Raw genomic sequence first — 20,449 nt, 5'->3', positions numbered from 1 at the left:
TCTTTATCCTGTTTAGTTCAAGCGAGGAAAAGATTTGTTTATGTCACAATGTCGATTTTAACTGGAGTTGTTGGGTATGTTTGGTCGACACACACTGAATATGAATTCTGTTTGGAGGATATGGCTGGAAAAACGTTTCACAATGTGTTTCATATCCGTTGATAGTCGAAGTTTTTTGTTTTAAATATCTAAAATGCTGCCAAATTGGTGGTGGGACCTTTCCTGTTTTATCCACAGTCATTTCACACCGTTGTTTTTTTAATGTTAAGCAGTTATGAGGCACAGCAGAAAACCTGAAACTGCTGCCATGCAAGTTGCTCAACAAGTTGTTGCTATGTAACCAAAGAGTGAGCGTTGGTTAATGCCTGGCTTAGCTAGCTGTGAGAGGTTGAGCGGCTACAGTGAAGTTATTGAATATTCTGTCAGACATATTATCTATTGACACTGATCAGGTGTCTAGCGCAATACATATTGCTATTGATTTATTATTCAGCCGTAATATGAAAAGTTATAAATAGAAAAGAATTTATTTTTAAAAAAACATAGAAATAATAGAAATTAGTTTATAAACTAATTTTCTTAAATTGAGCTATTTATTTTGGATGTATTGTTGTTGTTGTTGTTGTTTTTTTTAATAACTTCTTGTTGTGAAATGGCTCAAAAACAAATCAAATTGAAACTGAAAGGAGCAAAAAAAATAATAATTCCACTGTTTCCAATTTTGTTAATATTCCTCTCAAATATATTTCTGTCTGAAGTGTCTGAAGTGTCAACCTATAACCAAAGTCTTTTGAAATAATCCCGTCAGAATCAAAACCCCTCACAGGAAGTTGTTATGATGTTCCACTGAAAACCAAACTGAAGAACACAGCTGCATCTAAAGTCTTGCTAGTGACTACATTGGGAAAAAAATCAGATTTAATCAAAGTTTTGCTGTTTCAGCGTCATCTGTTTTGTTGCTTTAGAAATATATGCTGACTATGTGTGTGGCAAGATTTTTCTTTTTTTTTAAGCCCAGCGACAGGTCATGTTACCAGACCTCAGCAATGTGTTAAATCCCGTGGGTGTGTTTATTTTTTTATTTTTTCTCCTTCTTGATGTCTGTGATTCATTTGTTTCTCATGGAGTCATCCGTGTGCACGGATTGGCTCATGCTGGAGCGGAGCTTTTGGCAGTCGGTGGTAAACCTCAGTCTTTTCAGTGGACATAAACATCTCTGCCTGTTTGTCCCCTGGGGAAACATTTTCTCCTGCTAAATGATCAGTGAAATAACTACAGCGTGCATTTAATTACAGGGAAGTACTGCGTTGAACAGCACTGCGTAATGCTGCTTCGCTCTGCCTTGTAGACTAAATAAAATCTTAGCATCGCTAGCATTTGCTCGCCTTTTGTCTCAGCATTATAATATTCTGCAGATTTGTCCACTATTTGTAGTGCAGAGATGCACACATGCTTGGGTTTATGGAGCTACATATGCAGAGCTAGCCGATGCGTTACATGAGTCAGGGGGAGACGGAGTCAGCAGTTAGGAACTCAGCCTTGAGGAGTTTATTCTACCTGGCTGCCCTCATGGCTCATGCTGGAGCCCACCGTGGAACGATCCTGGGAGTCTTCATGACTGTTTGTCCAGGACGTCTTTACTGGGGACTTCGTGTGCTCCACACTTATGGCTGAACCTTCTGTAACTGACTGATATAAAAACCGTGCAGGTTTGAAAACCAGTTAAAGCTGGGGAGCGCAACTTTCATAGAAAGACGTTAAAACCGTGGCCGTGTCGTGATAGCATAATCTGAGACAGATAATCGGTGAAAAAAACAAACAAACAAACAAAAGCCCCTCCTCCTGCTTCTCCCAGAGCTGCTAAAAACAACCAGTCAGAGCCAGGGGGAGGGTCTTAGCGCTGTCAGTGGTCTTTGTGTACGCGCTGCTCAAGGTGCTAATGGATAAGAAACAACGTACTGTTACAGTTGTTTATCCGCATTTATCCGCTGTCGTCGGTTGCCATGATAACTAGCTTTAGCATTTGCGGCAGGTTTTGCTGACAGAAGGAAGCTGTAGCTTAGCATAGAGGAAAGAGGAGGCTGTGAGCCACCAACTGAACAGGTGCACCTAATACACTTACATGATAATCAGTCCTTGAGGTTCTCAATATATGAATTTGTTGGATTGCTAATGCAGGGTTTCCACCAGAAAACTTGGGGTGCTAGGACAGTCATCCAGCAGTCATGTTTTTGAGTTAAAAATGTTTAAAGTTGACAGGAAATTTGAAAATATGACTAGATAACTGTAAATGTGTTATTGGAAGACATTAACAAAACCCAAATGCCTACTATGAAGTCTTAGAAAAGGCAAACATTAAAAAAATTCAAAATAAGTGAACAATGTTTAGCCTGGTGACCCGCCAGGCTTATGATACCCTGGGGGAAACCTTGGTTAATGGGTTGCTGATGACTGAACAAGGAAACCTGCTGAGTTGTGAGACATTTTAGGATGAATTTTGTCCAACATGAGTCGTGCCTACCAAAAACAGGACAAACATTTTACGTCAAAGCCCAAACATCCTGGCGTTGGAGCTACTAAAGAGATCACAGACCTGAGCCAACATGCTTCTAAAGCAGTAGCATCAACGCCAGCAGCCAGTGAAAAGATCAGCAGAGCTGGAGTCCATAAAAGGGCTGTGGATGAAAATCCAGCCTTTATATTACCAACAACTTTATGACATAATTTGAAATTTTATGTGTGTAAAATCTATGTGGAACTTTTTGCCTCTCTCGTCATTACAACCCACATCGAGCTACAGAGGCTGGTCGCTTCGATCAAATCGATGCAAGGTGACAGCGAGGCATTTCAGCAGGACAAAAGAAAAACCCAACAGGGAATTCTTCTCATGCCGGCCTTTTTGTGCTTCGGATTTTTAAAGCTTAAATCAACACAAGCTGGAAAAAAAAATCGCCCCTGTTTTTCACACAGAGTCAGGCTCGGACATGTTGAAGTCGGTGTGTCTGTTGTCTCAGCAGGTTCATCAGACCACATGAGGTTTTTAAGTGTCTTCTGTTACTGGGTAGTGCCAGCAAACGCACAAGCACACTCCACGCACAGCGTGCCGGGGTGTCAAAGCGAGTCGTAAATCTCTTGCAGATCATTTTTTCCAGATCTTTAGTTGAGCCATCTGTGTTTCTCTTCCTTATACTTTGCACTCGTTGCAAACTGTCCGGCCTGTTTTTCAGGCAAAGTATAAGTGATCATATTGGAGTTTTGAATTTCTCATATTTTTCTGTTATCTGGCTGTGACAACGATACAGACAAAATTCAATCTATGAATTAAAATCGACAAGAGAAGCAGCTGTCGGTACTTTTTGAACACAAGTTTGTTTCTGAAATTGGTCAGACTACTTGTTGTCTTCTTTTTCTTCCTTTATTGTATCAATACAATAAGTCCAGCTAGCCCCCACGTTACCCTTCCAAACTCCCTCTCTGTTCTCCCTCCTTTTCTCTCCCTCTCACTCTTTTTTTTTTTAACTTTTCCCGGCATGGAAAAGAACTCATCGGTGGGGTAATAAAACACAGGTGCACTCTTTATAACGCTCCACTTTCAGGGGGCTGGATGCCAGACGCAGAGTACGTCAAATAAAGTTTTTAGATAATCTCCGTGGACTCTGGGAATTTGCTTCTGTCTGCCGGGACAGACCAGATGGGCGAACGTTTCTGATAAACAAATGTATTGAATTTCAAAATTCACGTGTTAATGCTTTTTTGGTGTGCAAGTTACAAAAAAAAAAAAAAACTGACCGGTTATGTCGTAAGTAAAACAAATGCTGTAAAGGCAGAAAAGGTTTACTTCCAGTACCGCCGAGTCACTAGGCTTTATTAATGGTGAACGTTAATAACTGGTTAATTGGACTTTAGCTCATTAGCTAAACGGTACAGATGGGTAAAAACAAAACAAAAAAAATCATACTACAGGTATTTTTTAGTGTTGAGTAACATGCAGCTCAGTCTGACTGAGCTTCAAGTCACAAAGAAGACAAAACAACATTAGGCATGTATTAGTGGGTCATTTTCTCAAAATGTTCAAATCCATTTCCGTTTCTGTAAGGCAACAGCGCTACCAACTGCATCAATGTGCAGCCCATTAGATCACCAGTGGACAGCTAATTTATTCAATTCATTTATTTCAATAAGTGAAGCTCATATAGGTTTGTTACAAACGTGGAGAAGATTGCTGACGTAAGAGATGTTAACTTCCTCAAGGAGCGTAAGACACAGAGGGTCATTGCTGAGGAACTTGGCCATGAACTTGAGTGCTGTATCCAAGTATATCAGGGGAAAGTTGGGTGGAAGGAAAAAGTGTGGTGGAAAGAGATCAACAAGCATCAGGCGTGGATAAATAGCTGGACTTAGAAAAGAGAATGAAGCTCTAACTTAAAAAAATTGTTAATTTGTCACATATAATCGAATTAAGTTAGTCAGACTAACTCTATTTACGTTTAACATGTCAACTTAATATACTTTCTTCTATAAACTTTATTTGATTACTTGTGACCAGTTAATACAATATATTTAAGTTGGATTGCCTATTTTCTTGTTTCAGTGTAGATAGATGTAATTTATTCGGTGTCTTAATATTTCGGTGGACAAGTCAGAAATCATCCTGTGTAAAAATTTACACTCGCTTTGGGAAGTTAACACTAATCTTTCTTTTTGATTTTCCTTGATGTTGAACATTATTACACTATTGTCAAAGATCAGAGAGCATAACTGATAATGCAATTGATATTAAGTGTTTTGTTTTTTTTTTCCCGTGGAGTTTGCATTGGAAGTAAGTGCGTAATAAACCGGTTCGGTGGGGTAAACGACAGCTCATGTTTTGTCCTTCTGTCTGACCGACTCACAGCCGGATCCGTCCAGCGGCGCAGGAGGAAAATGCGGCTCACTCAGATGAATGACCTTTTCTTTACTCTGATCAAAGCCCGCTGACACAGCTCAGTGTCGCTGTATTTATTTCTCTCTGAGGATTTGTGTTTGTTCCCTCTCCTCCTTCCTGTCCTGCTCCGCTCTCAGAGTGACACTGTATACACGTCCGTGTGAATTAGTGTTTTCGCGTGTTTTTTCTCCACGCGTCTGTTTACGATAGCCGTGCCCATTCCCGTTCGTGCGTTTTTTTTATCGCTCCACGTGCGAGCGTAGTTGGAGTTGGCCTTATTTGCCTCTTTGCCTTTCACTGGTCTAGTTTTTTTTTTTTTCTCTCTCTCTCTGCGGTGTTAATTTCCTACATGAACCGATTTGGTGAACTGCACTGCACTTCTAGGGCATTATGCTGGACGTTTCTCAGTCCATATCCACTCAGAGTGCATTTTAGCTACGAACTTAAATGTATTTTATTACCTGTTTTAATTTGAAAGACCAACACGAAGTGGCAACTTTCTGTAAAGTGGAAAGAAAATGCCTTCTGAAGTTTTTCTTGCATATAAAATTGAAAGCTAAGGTGCGAGTAGCCCCTTTTATTCTCATACCTCTAAATAAAATCTGTCTTTATTAGCCAGATAATCAGTAGATGGAGATCGCTTGGATGTAATTTTAAGGTCTTCTCTCGACTACAAAGCAAATATAAATGAAGAGGAACCATAAGTTTCAACCTCAGATGAAATCATTTCGATCAAAGTTTGCATCGTGCCTCCTTTATGTCAATGGATGCAAAATACAAATTTCTAATTTTTATTTGTAAGCCAGATCAAAATCATGTATTATTTTCTTTCACTTCACTGTTATGCACTGTCACATAAAATCCCAATAAAACCCACTGAAGTTTGTTGTTGCAATAGGACAAAATGCAAAAATATGAAAGACGTGTGATTACTGTTTCAAAGCATTGCGTCATATTCAGTCAGATTCTCATTTTTTATCAGTCTCCACTATTCGATAGGCATCAAGCGACAGCAAGTAGAAAAGAGTTGCAAGACAGAATAAGTGTCAGAAATCAGATGCTATGCAATAAACTTGAAACTCCAGAACGGCAAAAACAAATTCAAAAGACTTAATTGATCTATTAAAGCACCTGATTTGTTTTTCAGATCCCATTCTCACTGGTGCAGTTTCCGCTCTGGGAATATTTAAAGGTATGTATCATTCTCCTTCTCATAAAAGCTGTTATTTTATTCCCTCTGCGTTTTTTATTGTGCGGCCGTGTTATCTCAGTAGCTTGATTTCCAGCAGTAATACCGAGCGATAAATCCATAGTAAAGCCATAGCTCTGCGCTTAACCTCCTGACACTTTTACAGCGGACTCCTCCTCCGCATTCCCCTGTATCATTGTGGCAGGCAAAAATGTGACTCCAACACCGTTTAATGGACCGTTGCCGCCGCCATCAAATTTGTCTCTCTTTCCGCCCTTTCCGCACCTTCCTTTCTGCTGTAATGTCTTTATTCCTCCGCGTCTCTCCTGTCCTCGCTTCTCCCTGTGTGGCCCCGAGCCAATAAAAGGCCGTTTCTCTTTGAGAAGACGGCATTTGGGCCGAGTGACATCACGTCTCAAGGGCGGACAGTCAAACTCTCCGTCAGTGATGAGGGAGCTAACAGCAGACCAACAATACGCCGCGCAGTCGGTGTTTATGTGCGTTCGTGTCGTTCACAAGTATCCCTTTGTCTCTCGGTCAAAGGCCGTCTCTCTCCAGGCCATCTGCAGATGTCCGCTGGCGAGGAGCCGGACTGCTGGAATCTGCCCGCACCCCACCCAATTAGGCTTCTTCTCAGATACAATAGTGGGCTAGATTAGGAGGAGCTAAACCAGCTAATTACTGGCAAACAGGTTTCCTCACTGTCGTCAATCTCCAGAATGACCGCTGAGACGTTCAAAAATGATTGGATTGAGCGTGAGGGTGCGTGTGTGAGGGTGGGGGCGGGGGGGGGGGTTGCTTTTACTTCCATCTGTTTCTTTGGGATCATAAATTGCTGCGTTTTCTCGCCCAGCCCAGCTGTTGGAAACACAAACGGAAAAGGGGAAAATGATTTTTGTGTGCATTAACTTTAGCTGGTCAGAGATTTCACCTGCATTCATGTTTCCCACTGAAAAAGCCAAAGTGGTTTTAGTGGTTTTAGTGGGGTTTTACACACTGGTTGCTAAAGGATGCGACTCATTTACAGTTTAAAGTTCATATCTCAGCGTATTTTAATGAGGTTTTACATGATTTAATTACACAAGCTTCTGGTGAAGCTTCATCTGCGTCCGGATGGACAAAGAGTTCGTAATGTGAGGAGTCCAATTCTTCAACCATGTATCGTTTTCGTTCCACTTTGCGGCTAACAGTGTGTTGCCAGTTCTTCCTCAGCAGCAAGTAGCTCTAAATTCTGGCTGAAATGAATTAGTTCATGTCCATAGTTCACCAGGTGAACAGTTCACAACTCCAACCTGACTAGATCTCATTCAGTTATCAGTTTGTCGGAAATAATGATAATGTAAAAACGCATTAAAACTGCTCTGATATACAAAGGCTGTAGGGTAGATGCACAAGCCGACATCACCAGTACAAGTCCTCACAATGTTGAACTTTATCACTGCTGCTTGTACAAGTTCACACAGCAGTCATCCGTAGCTCACTTTGAAGGAAAATGCTGGAGGTCTTCCTAATGGAAATATTTCAAGTTTTCCACTAAAAAAAATACAGCAGAAATCTTTTTAGCTACAAACAAAACACTTTTAAATGATGCTATGATGAGCTGCACTCCCAAGGAGTCGAGTTAAAAATAAAAAGAGTATTGTTCAGCTTGATGTTCTGAAAAATGACAGCAGCAATAATGCAAGCCTTTGTTTCAATGTGTTCTCTGCTTTGTGTGAAATTAATTAAAGCTTGTGGTCGCAACAGGACAGAATGTCGAAAAGAACAAGGGGTGTGAACACTTTTGCAAGAAAGCGTCGTTCTCACGTAAATTTCACACAGGCTCTTTTTTTCTCCCCTTCTGTTTTGTGTGTGTGTGTAGCTTCCAGTTTTCTCCGTCATTTTTCTGACCTCAAACAGGAGGGCGGATTGCTTCCAGTTTACGACCAAACACAAACACAGGGCCGCAAAAAAATCCTGGGAATTTTTGGTGGGAACACGATTTGAGCTGAAAACGTTCACAAACGCAGCCTGCCGTCTCGTGCAAATGCACACGACAGTGCGAAGACGTTTGGCACTCGCGGACGGAGCCGCGCGGCCCGTTTCCTGTTGGACGTCATCCACGTGCAAAGTGGGACCCCGGCGCGAGGGGGTCCACGGGTCAAAAAGTTTGTTTTTTCCCGGATTTACCCCTCAATATCTATTCATGAAAAGAGGAGGGAGGCAGGGAGGAAGAGGCTCAGAAAACGGGGGAGATGCAGAGGAATCCCTCAGCGTGAGTCCTTTGATGTGGAAAACAAAAATCTCCTTTTTAATCGGACCTCTAATGGGACACACATGAGCACCGTCCTGACCTCAGCTACTCTGGCTTCGTTTCTTCTTCTCTCTCTCTCTCTTTCTGTGTGTGTGTGTTTACATGTTTGTATTTGCATGAGCACATACACACACACATATGCTTTTAGTAACGTCCAGACTTGTGTGGCGGATCGAACGAGAGAGAAAAAAAGAGAGAGAGAGATAACATGCAATCGATTAAACCATCGAGAGAGGGAAATGGGACAAAGAAAATATTAGTAATCGCTCCATGCTGTTGCTCAGTTGCTCTCTCCCTTAGAAGTACTCGTACCTAGCAGCGCCCCGAGGCAGCGCAGCTGTTCATTCGCATTTCATCCAGACACCAACTTTGCGCCGTCACTTTCCTCGTCTGCCGGCCTGAACTGATGGGGGGAGGAAAGGAAAGAGACAGCCTCCATATCATCCTGAGTTCAAACTCCAAACACAAACATCAGGTGGTTTCACTCAGTAGCCGGTTGCAGATGGGGAGATTAGCTCAGTTATAAGAGCGGTCAAACACATAGTTAGAAAAATATTTCTGCTCTTGTTAGTTTTTTGGGGTTTTTTTTATGTGAACTATGATCGCCCTACCAGACACTGCTTTTCAAACATACTTCTACAGGATTTTTTTTTTTTTTTTTTTTAAATCACAAAATGAAGGTCCCCTTAACTTAATATTTTGTTGCTCAACCTTTTGGGGCAATCACTGCAATCAAACGATTGTGGGGTTTTCTTTCATTAACCGAGGGGTACCGACGATTTTGTCCACGTGTGTAAATTTGACACAGTTTAACTGGAAAAACAAAACTATTAGAAAAACCTATATAAAATGTAAAAAGCTAGAATAACGTGGTTGTATAGGTCGAGGCTTCTTTTGTTACATACCTTATGCAACTGGCTCACAGCTATACAACAGCATAACCATTTTAATAAAAACTGTTTTCCCACATATTAGAATAAAAAAAAAAACTCCAATGACTTTAGAGTTGTTTTGATATTTGAACCAAACATCCCAGCTGTGCCTGAATGCAACATGAGGACCTGTTGGGAAAACCTTTAGACTTGCATTTCAAGTTTGAGTTTGAGCTTACTGGGTGGTACAGGTGGCTGGATCTCCAGTACCTGTGAGGTTTAGCCTGAATTTCTTTGGTCCACTTTTCTTTCTCTATCATCAGTGTTACCAAATACCAGAGGTTAGAGATAGTTGGGAGTCATCCTTTAATTTTGTTTTGGTGTCATTTTTAAAAGTTGCACAATGGGCCGCAGACTTATCCACTATAAAACAATGCTGTACTTGTTTGGCGTGCATGCATGCTGAACTAAAAGCGCTGTAATAAAAATCTTCTGTATTAACGTGTATACTGTTACATCCATAAGACTATGCAACACTCAGAGAGAAATGGCAAAAACCAGAGAGATTCAACTCATCCCCAGTTAGCGTTATAAATATTTAGGAGTTAAAAAGACTAAACTAGTCTGGCTCGTTTGACACAGTTAACAGATCCGAAAGGCTCTTTTCTTTAAAAAAAACAACAAAACATGACAGCTCAATTTAAAGGATTTGGCCAAATTTCTGCAAGAAAGTTGTTTTTGTTTTTTTTTACTTTATCACTAAAAGTTAATTTAGAACTTGCAGAGAGATGTTATTTTACAGTAACTTTGCAGATAAGTGAATAATTCTTCCCAACAAGAGCGAGACAGTCAGACAGTCTTTCCAACTTCAGTTGATCTAAAGATATTTAAAACAACTCCAACTAAAAATGTTTGTGTTTTGGATTCAACTCTTTATAGCGGATATTAGGAGACCATTTCGCTCGAGACAGTTGTAAAGTCAGACATTGTTTTCTCAGCTGAACTCGTTGTCAGTGTTACTGTGAGAAGTGTAGCTAGTTGGCTTGGCAGGTTGCATCAATCTGACCACCTGCGACTTCTGTCTGCTCCGAGTCTGCCAGGAGTTTGACTTGTTTTGAGTTGCTAACATCACCTCAGACTTGGGTCTCTGTTTATTCACGTTTGTGGATCTCCAGGGCAATGAAGATCCACAACAATTAGTGTTTGTGTTTTTTGGACAGCTGACACCAAAGTAGACATGTCAGGCTGTTATGCACAATGTCTTGTTTGGCGATAACCAAAAAACAACATATGAGCATTAGCAGAGCATTAGTAGAGGGCTTGTAATTGGTTTTTGTCTTACAGTAATTGAGTCCAGGAGCATTGCAAGACCATCCGTAAAACAGCTTGAAATTTGGTTATTAGGTTATTAATATAACAATTATCCAAACATACTGCAGCAATCGCCAGCAGAATAGCTGAGAAGGAAAGAAATCAAAGCATTTAAGTGGCTCAGATTTTGAACTGACTGACCTTAAGAGAGATGTGTTAAAAAAAAAATCACTCAGAAACTTTTATGAACTGAAGAAATGTTGAAAAGAATAGTCGGACAAAACTTCTTCACAACCACTTGTATAGAAATCAATTGCTGCTAAATGTAGCTCTAAGACCTTCCTTTGTTTTTCACATACATGCTCTCTATTGTGTCTGTTCGATTAAAAACTTCAAATATTGTACCGTTGAGGTTAGATTTGTGATGACGTGATGATGTTCTGTTGTAGTTGCCATTTATAATAACAGAAAAAGTTCATGTATGTTCTCTAACACACAACTTTTCATTTTCACCTGACAGCATGCAGTCTGAGTTGTTCTTAGAAGTCGTTAGTATGAATTTGAGGTTCCAGGCTTTTATCCTCGTGCCCTTTTCTGCCTAATGCCACACCATGATGCTTGCAGACCCTCCTTTGGAAAATGTGTTTGCTTTAATAATAAATGAGAAAATAATATACGGAGGCAGCGGAAGGATTTGTTTCAGTCACTCAGCTGAAAAAGCCGTATTCTGCATCTATTGGATCTGTATAAGTTCCATTTTTTTGTTATCAGTTTCTTATTTAAGTTCACCTTTGGGTCATATTTGTTTTTATTAACTGTGTTGTGCCTGTATGGAGATCTCGCAACTTGTTCAACTCCCATATAAATCTCTCTTCTTGGGAACCGAGCGCTGCGGGCTGACAGGGAAGAAGAAGAAGAGGAACACAAAAATAGTCTAAAATCCTTTTTTTAAGCCTGTTGTTTCTGGACGTCAGACCCGACCAAGGTTCACAATGTGGTTTCAATATTTCTCCTATCTCTTCTAACAACAGTTGTCTCTTTCTCTCTCTCCCCTTCTTTGTCCCTCTTTCAATCTTTTGTGCCCTTTAATCCTCGTATTTTATCTCCAACCTCTCCCTCTTTCCTTCTTTCTTCCAGACGCTGTGGTCGAAGAGGCAAGGTCACACGCTCCACTCTTGGCAATCAGCGGTGTGCGGAGCTTTTGCAGGTGCAGAGGATTATATGTAGCTTTGGGAACCAAGCAGAAGGGGCTCTGTGATGGGGGGGACATGGGAGAAAGGAATAGATAAGTCGATGGTGGGCAGTTTAATAAAGAAAGACCAGCAGAGAGATGCAGGTTTCCCCAGAGCCACCTGCTCACCAGATCTGTGATATAAAGGAGCGAGGAGAAAATCGGGCCGAACTTGATTCCTTTTTTTGCTATAGCTTGTTTAAAAAAAAAGAAAAAAACAACGGAGTCCTAAACTTCCAGGGACCCCGCATTGTTTTCTCAACAGAGGGGTCACATTATCACAGTTCTCCAGCACCAGTGGACATCACACCACGGCAGACTTTACGAGTCTGTCTCCGCCTGAATGAGTATCAGGGGAAGCGCAGACAACCGGAGGGAAAAGGCAGGAGGGATGAGAGGGGGCCGGGTTTGGGGCTGCGCCCCGGCAGCTGCACAACCTTCAGAGCACTGGAGCCTGAAGTGGTTTCAGGAAGAGAAAGAGAGAGAGAGAGGGGAGGAAAGAAGCAGAAAAGGAGTGAAAGACCGTTAGCTAAAAATAGAATGTGTAAGCAAAGAGCACAGAGTTCAAATTAAAAATTTACGCCTTCCTACACTAAAGAAGAGCAACAGATAAAGCCTAAAGTCTCGACCAAAGTTCCCTTTTCCTTTTTTCTAATCAGGAAGGTCCAAACTCAGAGATACGGGTCAAAGCAGGATGTAAACTGTCTTATTTTTGCAAACTCCACTGATTTTCACAGATGCTAAATTGAGTGGAATGTAATTACGCAGAAAGATGACAAAATCTCTCACAACGTTTCAGTGAATATGGAGTGATTCTCGTTATTGTAGAAGAAAGGTCCAAAAGGAAGGACTGGCACTTTGTAAAAGTTATTTAAAAAAAGAAAACTCGTCTTTTAAAGACCCTGATCATCTGTAACGCGGCTTAGCTGATATTGATTCATCTGTTGGAAATCACTAAATGTTGCTTCTCTTCCTTCCACCTTCTGCTCCGCCCTACCGTCACTTGTAGGTAGGGCGGAGTGGTGGAAAGTATTGAGTTATCCATATTATCATGGCTGCTTCTCTGGGACTTTAACATGTGCCAAGTTAAACCAAGAGTAATGGAAAGAGCTAGATGGCAGCGTACCGTGTTGATTGGTGAACCTTGGCAGGAACATTTTGCATTGGCTCAGTTGTTGGAATAAGAATCACTGACCAGCTAACCCTGGTTTTATCTGTTCGGGATCATCGGAATGTCTTCTTAGGATCACTTTAGATGGACCTGTGCATTTCCACTGCACTATTCAAGATGAAAACCAGTAGTTGTTGCAAGTTTTGAATGACTGTAATGGCAAGAGAAAATAGAAATCCCATATAGACAGGATGGTTTGGCAACCATCCAGTGACATCACTGGAAAGTTTTAAGAAGTCAGCCAAGAAGCTGTGAAGAATAATAATAACATAAATGTTGCTAATATAATCAGCGGCGACTTATTTGATTACTTTAGCAACATTTTTAATGTTTTGAGTGAGAAATACTCTACTCAATAGAGCTTCAGTCTGCAAAAAAAGGTTTAGGGGTTGAATAAAGTGCAAGTAAGCGATTACATTACTCTGACCTAAGAAATCCACAGAGTGAGTGAAACATAGCAGCTTAGCGTAAGCCTCCAGGACTTGAGCTCTGACTGAAAAAATGTGTCACACCATCCGTCATTGCTCCCAGTCAACACTTTCTACCATGACGGAAAAGTAAAAACCCGCGACGTAAATCCAAATTTCACAACCGGGGCCGTCCACCCAGCCGTTGTCAAACATTTATGTCTTTCAGTCCATAACTCTTCCTCGGCTGGACCGGGCCAGACAGGACGGGAAGATTGAGGTCAGCCGCTCGGGGGACGACACCGAGCTGGAGGTGAAGGAAAGGAAAAGACAGTTACGGGAGGACACGGCACCCAGAAGAGCCGAGACGCGGTACTGCACCGCCCCACCTGGAAACGGCACTCAGGGAGAGGAAGCATCAGAGTGATGAAACGAGACTTTGGTCTGCTGGAGGAGAATTGGTTACGTTTGAACATCTGGGAGCTTAAATATCTGGAATGTTCTGAACTTAAAATGTTGAGGTGGTGATGAAAGAGAGGCAGGGGACAAAAGATTTGGGACTGGATTTGTGTTCACGTCTTTATCGTACACTCCCACGTAGAAAACGTCCATCAATCAGTCCATTAGTGTATACATCACCTATCCATCTGTCCATCTGTGTCCTAGATATGTTTTAGGTCTCTTCCCATCAGGCAATTGCCAGAAAACCTCCAAAGGGATCAACACAGAGCGGCCGATCCTACTTTCCGTGTCTCGGTTAAATTGTAGACAGACTGATAAATCTAAAGCTTCGGTGTTTGACTCAACTCTTTCTTCATCACAACAGACCAGAGTCAGTCCCACAAAACTGCAGACTAGACCCCTATTTTTCCTATCCATCCTATCATCACTTGTTAACAATTCACCAAGACACGTAAATCCCTCAACTTGAGGCAGAGACTGTCCTCCCGCTCAGAGGGATTACTCCATCGTGTTGCCGTTTGGAACCAAGGCATCAGAGGAGCTAACTCTCCTCCCGACAGGTTCACGCTCGGTTCTGAACCGGTCCAGTTCCCTCCCTCCCGGCCACCCCGTAAACGTCATCAATAAAAGACGCCAACACAACAACATCATCTGCAAAACATCAAAAATAAGGCCCTAAGCTTCCCTCACCGCTCCACGGCTACACCTTGAGATCCTGCCCACTACAAACTCTCTTTCGCTCATCTGTAATCTCCCTGCCTTTTGAAATACTCACAGAGGCATTTTTAATCATCCACAAGATCTCCGCTTGTATCCTCCTCTGACTTATGGCAGACTTGAACTCGGTTTCCTCTCTGCATCCTCGTGAAAACTGACCGAGAAAAAGAATGAGGTCATCGACTGATTTCTTTCCAGCCTTCAACCCCATCGTGGGATTTTTTTTTCTATCCAGCCAAATTTAGATCATTTAATAAAGCTCAACACTTAGAAGATTTATTTGCTTAATGCGTTCTTTGACCATTTTCCAAAAATATCATAAAAGATGTTACAGTAAGTCTGCTTCAGTCCCGTGTTTATCCAACCGAGACAGAGAAGTGAAAAACCTTAACCTAACGACAAAGCTCCTGTTTTACGTACGCCGTGCCTTGAAAAGCATTCATGTCGCCTGAACATTTGCAGATTTTGGCACATTACAAAAAAAAATAAAGGACATTTCAAAGTAAAATGGATGACGTCTCTACCAGCTTTACACATCTGGAGATTAACATTTTTGTCCATTTCTTGTTCTTGCTCATGCTCAGTCAGATTAGATGGAGAATGTCTATGAAAATCAGCTATGAAGCAATAGCATAGACTCTCGATTGGATTTAGATCTGGACCATTGGACTGGGCCATTTTATCACCGAAAAAAAAAAATATTCCAGTGTGTCTCTGGCTGACTGTCTCTCTCTTTTTTTTTTTTTGCAGCCTCTAAAAATGTTTTACTCTGGGTCTGCCGAAGGGTGGGATATTGTTTTACAATCTGTCCAGTCCACACTGCTGGACTTCTGGCTGCCATTAGTTGCACCAAGTTTGATTTAGGGGGATCAGAGCACGAATGCATGCCACACCATTCAGATTTTCATGCCGTGTGTTGGTTTATTATATTATGCCTCAATGACATCCATCTAAGTTTGTCCTCGTGAAATGGCAAAATGAGACTCTGTAGTTTTATGGCGTATTATCTACATATTTAACCTAAGTATTTTGTCATTTTAAACAATCAAAACAATATAAATTGACTTCCTTTTGGCCAGATGAGAACAAAACTATGTATACTGCAGAGAGTGTAAGAGCGGGAAGAAGCTATGCTAACTTGGCTTGAAGTCGGAGTGCAGCTGCTCCAAAAAGCCGTTCTGAGGATATTTGCGTGTATTTGTGTGTGTATGTTCATGCGTGGATACAAATGTCTCTTTTTTTATTACGCAGGTGTGAGTTCAAGTCTGTACTTGTGTGCTGGAGAGTCCGCAATTTGTGCGTAGCTCGGGGGAAGGATTGGGTCAGACGAGTTGTGTTTAAGAGCAGCACAAAAATCTTACGAAGTTTTTTTTTTTTTTTTTTGGTCTGGTTTCTGTTGCAAACATCTCACTTAATAAGACAAAACTAACTTACAAGTAACTCCTCAGCAAGAAATAGCAACTTGTTTTATGTCAAAAATTCCTTAACGTTGAGCTTTAAGTGAAATAATCTAATGTTGGAACAAAACATTTTAATTTGTGATATGGGAACAATCTTGCACCGCTGGCAGATTATTTTACTTCTTACTAGTACTTTTTCATCAATATTAAGGAATTATTTAGATAAAATAAGCATCTAATCTAAGAATTAAGAAATTTTATATCATTGAACTGTTTCAGGAAATCACTTAAGCAATGGTTACTAGATAATCAAAACTGTGCTCTTGTCTTATTTTATCATTATTTCTAAATTAACTGCTCTTTACATGTTTTTTAATGACTGTGACTTGTTTTATTTTTATTTTTACTATAAATGTTCACTGTAACTCACACTACTTTTAGCTACACATTGAAATCTGTTATAATGTGCAGTATGTTGTTCTGCATGTTAATTGTAATTGTTTTGAGTCCTTCCATTAATCTGCCAGGAGGCTACAGATGAAAACTAGCCTCTTTGGCTCCATAAAGCAAATCTATGTGATGTGTAAATACAATTCACAAAATCATATCAAATTCATATCATGCTGAAAAGTTACTTGTAAGTTACCCAAGTTTTTGTCTTATTTCAAATGTATTAAGATATTTTTCTCTAGAAACTAAACCAAAAACACTTGGTAGCATTTTGTGTTTTTGCAGTGAAGGTGATGGAAATCAAAGGGGATCTTGTTTTGTTTTTGTATTTGAGCAGCAGAGGAATGTATGGAAGCCCGTTTCCGCCACTCTGTAAAAAAAAAAAAAAAATTATCTCATTATAATGAGATACTATCTCATTATTTTGAGATAGTATCTCATTATAATGAGATAATTTATTTTAATTTATTTTAACAGTGGCGGAAACGGGCTTCCATAGGAATGGGCTTGGATGAAGATTTAAATTTTTTTTTTTTTTTTTGAACGTTGGAAACCAACAGGCCAAGCTTTCTGGCTCCCTTCGCCTTAAAGTGTCTGCAGTCAAGTAGATTTATTGGTTTTGTGTATTTTCTAGGTATCCATTTGACTAAACGCGCCTGTCTTTTGTAGGCGCGGTGGCAGCCTTCGTCACCACCCCTCTCGACGTGGCGAAGACCAGGATCATGCTGGCCGAGGTACACGCTCTGCACACACAGACACGAGAGCACGCGGCCTCCTCCGGCAGCTGCTTTTAAACACCGCTGTCAGGTGATGCCTCGCAGGCAGGGAGCAGAGCCACGGACTGGGCCCGAAGCCCGAGCGCATTTCTCCGGTGTCAGGAGGGGGCGAGGGGGCAGAGCGAGCCGAGATAGAACCGGGACAGCGCACATCCATCACCTGCTCGGAGGGGGGTACGGACGGTGTTTGGGGGGGATGGAGGGAGAGACTTGTTTGTGTGCATGGCTAGTGTTAAGAGCGAGGACTCATTTCTGCTACGAGGGAGTTTCCATCACGGTGCTGCATGTCATGCAGAGGTGAAGCCAAAGCACGCTGTCCCTGCTGTTAACTCCCCCCACCCTCCTCCTCCTCTTCCCATCCTCTGTGTGGTGATATTCCTCCTCTTCCTCACCACCTTTTTCTCTTCTGGCTCAGTCCGACTGCATGTCTGGCTTCTTTCAGGGTGTCCTGCATGCGTATGTGAGCAGGACACCCCCGTCTCTCTCTCTCTCCCTCTCTCTCTCTCTCATACGCACACACACGGACTGTCCTTGGAGAAGACACAGTGTTCCATTTAAACCCCCATCCTAACTAATGAGACTGGAATCAACAAAACAATCGGACAGGCTTGGATCTCTGACGAGAAGCCGTTGGCTGGAGGTGGAACTGCACGGTACAAAAGCTCCCAGTAAACTTTATCCGACAGGCAGCTGCTGTAATCTAACCACCCGCTGAGGGCTCTGCCTGCAGCACAGGTCCAGCTAGAACTTTATAAGGCCAAGATTTTTATTTTCTATTTTTTTGATTTGCTCTGCAGAAAATTTTATACACAAGGGGAAAAAAACAACCCAAAATGAACACATCTTTTTAACTGGCTTCAGTAATTACTATAATGTACAACTTTTATGATATAAAATTACCTTCTGGTGTCGTTTATTAGACTATCGTTTAATAAGGAAAATGTCATGAAATTAGATAAGAACCCTGTTTTTAGAAAGAACAGGGTTCTTATGTGGTCTGGACTGGAGTTTAGATTTATGGTCCGACCCGAACTCGACCCCAAGTTCTGGCTTCTGTGGCACTTTTAACACGCCTGCAATACATACAGCACACAGAAAACCAAACGTGAATGCGCAACATGAAGTTGTTAATCTACTTATTTTAGTGTAAATGCAGGAGTAGATAGTTTAACTTGCTCCACTCAAGCAGCAGCAGGATCCTGTCAGTCACACATCCCAGATGATTTGCACTTGACTCACCCTGCCGTTACAACAAACGACAAAATGGAGCTGGAGGACAATAAACAAAAGCTGGAAATGAGCTGAATTATTTTTGAACGAAAGCAATAAAATCTTAGGTAAAATAATGTCGGGTTTAGTTGTTAGTTCTTAATTAAAGTGAAATGGGTCGGATCGGGCTCTGACACAATGCCTCTGGGCTCGGGCTGAGTTGGGTTAGATATAATCTTTAGTGTGGACAAATCTGGGTAGATTTTTAATTTAGGTTCTTTTTTTCTATTATGTAAATAAAAAATATTGTAAAAAGAAAATGAATTATAGGGACAGACACAATGAGGCCTAAAGTATTGGGTCAGCCCTCCAAATCAATGAATTCAGTCATTCCAGTCATGTCCACGGCCACACGCGTATAAATTTAAATAAGTTTGGGTCTGTCCCGCTACTGTTCCAACATGACTGTGTACAGGTGCAGAAGCCATTTTGGGATCGTCCAACATCAGTGTCTGACCTCACAAATACTCTGCTGTAAGAATGTAGCAAGATTGCAAACCGGTACATGAAGTAATTGAAGCATGGATTATTTTAAAAACGAGGTTGCACAAAGACTGTAGACATCATTTTGTAAGTCAGTTATTTGGAATTATATTTTAATAAACACCAATAAATTGAAAATGCAGCTCTTATCACTTTTTACCCACCAGCTATTTAGATGCCAAATTACAGAATCCATTCAAAGCTCCATATTGAAAGTGTAAATTATTATCCAGAATTTAAATACATTTTTAAAACTAATACATTCCAAATTATTCTAAACAGTCTAAGTGTCGCTCCACATCAGCTGCAGTCAACACAGCTTCAGAGCAGAACAGAACTGGTGTGGACGGTTTGGATCGGACAAACCGCAGGAAGTCTGAGGGGCTGGAGCTCGGTTTCCTCGCCACACCTGACGGAAAGAAAGGGTCGTGTTGTACAGTCGGCAAAACAGGCGACCATCCAGGTACCCAGCTGGATGTGCGAAAGCCTCCACAGCAGGACTCCGACTGCCTGGTTAACCACAGCGCTGCAGCAGGCAGACCTCCTGCTCCGCTACCGTTCAGCTGCTCTGCTTTCCTCAGACCGGACTCCAGTCATCACCTTAATGCTCCCCACCGGCACAGCAAGGCCGGCTCAGGCCGCAGGGTGCAGGAACAACATTTCAGACATTGTAGAATTCTGAAAAGTGATCGTAATAAAAATTTAACTTCAGACGACAAAAGTTAGCCACGTCAGGAAAATCTCCCCGACCCGATTTGAATGAAAAATATGGTCTGTGATAGCAGTTGGACGGGACATGTGGGTCCTCTCTGTGTGGGGGGGGTGTGTGTGTGTGTGTGTGTGGACGCCCTGTTCCTCCATTCCCTCATTCCATCGTTCCATAGCCAGAAAGAAAAAGAAAACTTGTCAGGCGGGGAAAGCAATTTCTCAGCAACCTGTCTCCAACAGAAACACGGGGAGTCTGGGTGTTTTTCCTCTTAACGTGGAGGAGAGAAGGTCCTCCTATCGATGTAACAGATCACATTTTATAGACGAACTTTTATTCCATTACGCTCTGTCTTTTTTATTTATTTTACTTTCTTTGTTTATAATAGACAATGTGCCTTATTGAACAAGTGCAACAGAGGCTAATTTCCATCTTGGCAGGTTGATGGTAAGATTACAGCATTAAATCACATGATATGTCAAATCACAAAATTGTGAAGACTGTAAGATGCTTCCTTCCTAATTTTGCTATCACTGTCTAATTGTGTGTCCATAATAAGGGGAAGCTTCTTTTTTCTTTTTTTTTCACTGTGGGATCGTATGGTCTCCCATGTTTTAATTTTCCCTTGTAAAAGTGTCCAGTGGAAGGGGCCAGGCCATGCAAAAATTGCATCAACTGTTAAAATATCAGAAAATTAAATGTTTATTTTCCCAAGATAAATGTTTATGTTTAGTTTAAACTCTGCGGGGGACGTATAACTTTGACTTGTTTTTCTTTGTCTATTCAGA

At 41.3% G+C, this 20,449-nt stretch overlaps 1 protein-coding gene across 5 annotated transcripts in view; it reads left to right on the top strand.

Moving 5' to 3' along the window:
• Positions 1-20,449, top strand: part of slc25a26 (solute carrier family 25 member 26) — an 86,129-nt gene that overhangs the window by 48,246 nt on the left and 17,434 nt on the right. For 3 of the 5 annotated variants that reach the window (XM_032550602.1, XM_032550600.1, XM_032550601.1), the window contains 3 exons: positions 6,072-6,116; positions 11,727-11,796; positions 17,097-17,161. In XM_032550602.1, the coding sequence (XP_032406493.1) occupies positions 6,072-6,116; positions 11,727-11,796; positions 17,097-17,161 (180 nt within the window). The remainder of the gene's footprint in view (positions 1-6,071; positions 6,117-11,726; positions 11,797-17,096; positions 17,162-20,449) is intronic. The other 2 variants (XM_032550597.1, XM_032550599.1) reach the window with 1 other exon arrangement.

Source organism: Xiphophorus hellerii, chromosome 20, assembly GCF_003331165.1.
Source record: "Xiphophorus hellerii strain 12219 chromosome 20, Xiphophorus_hellerii-4.1, whole genome shotgun sequence".
NCBI lineage: Eukaryota > Metazoa > Chordata > Actinopteri > Cyprinodontiformes > Poeciliidae > Xiphophorus > Xiphophorus hellerii.
The sequence above is the reverse complement of the archived record's forward strand: the minus strand, read 5'-3'. Positions and strand labels throughout refer to the sequence as shown.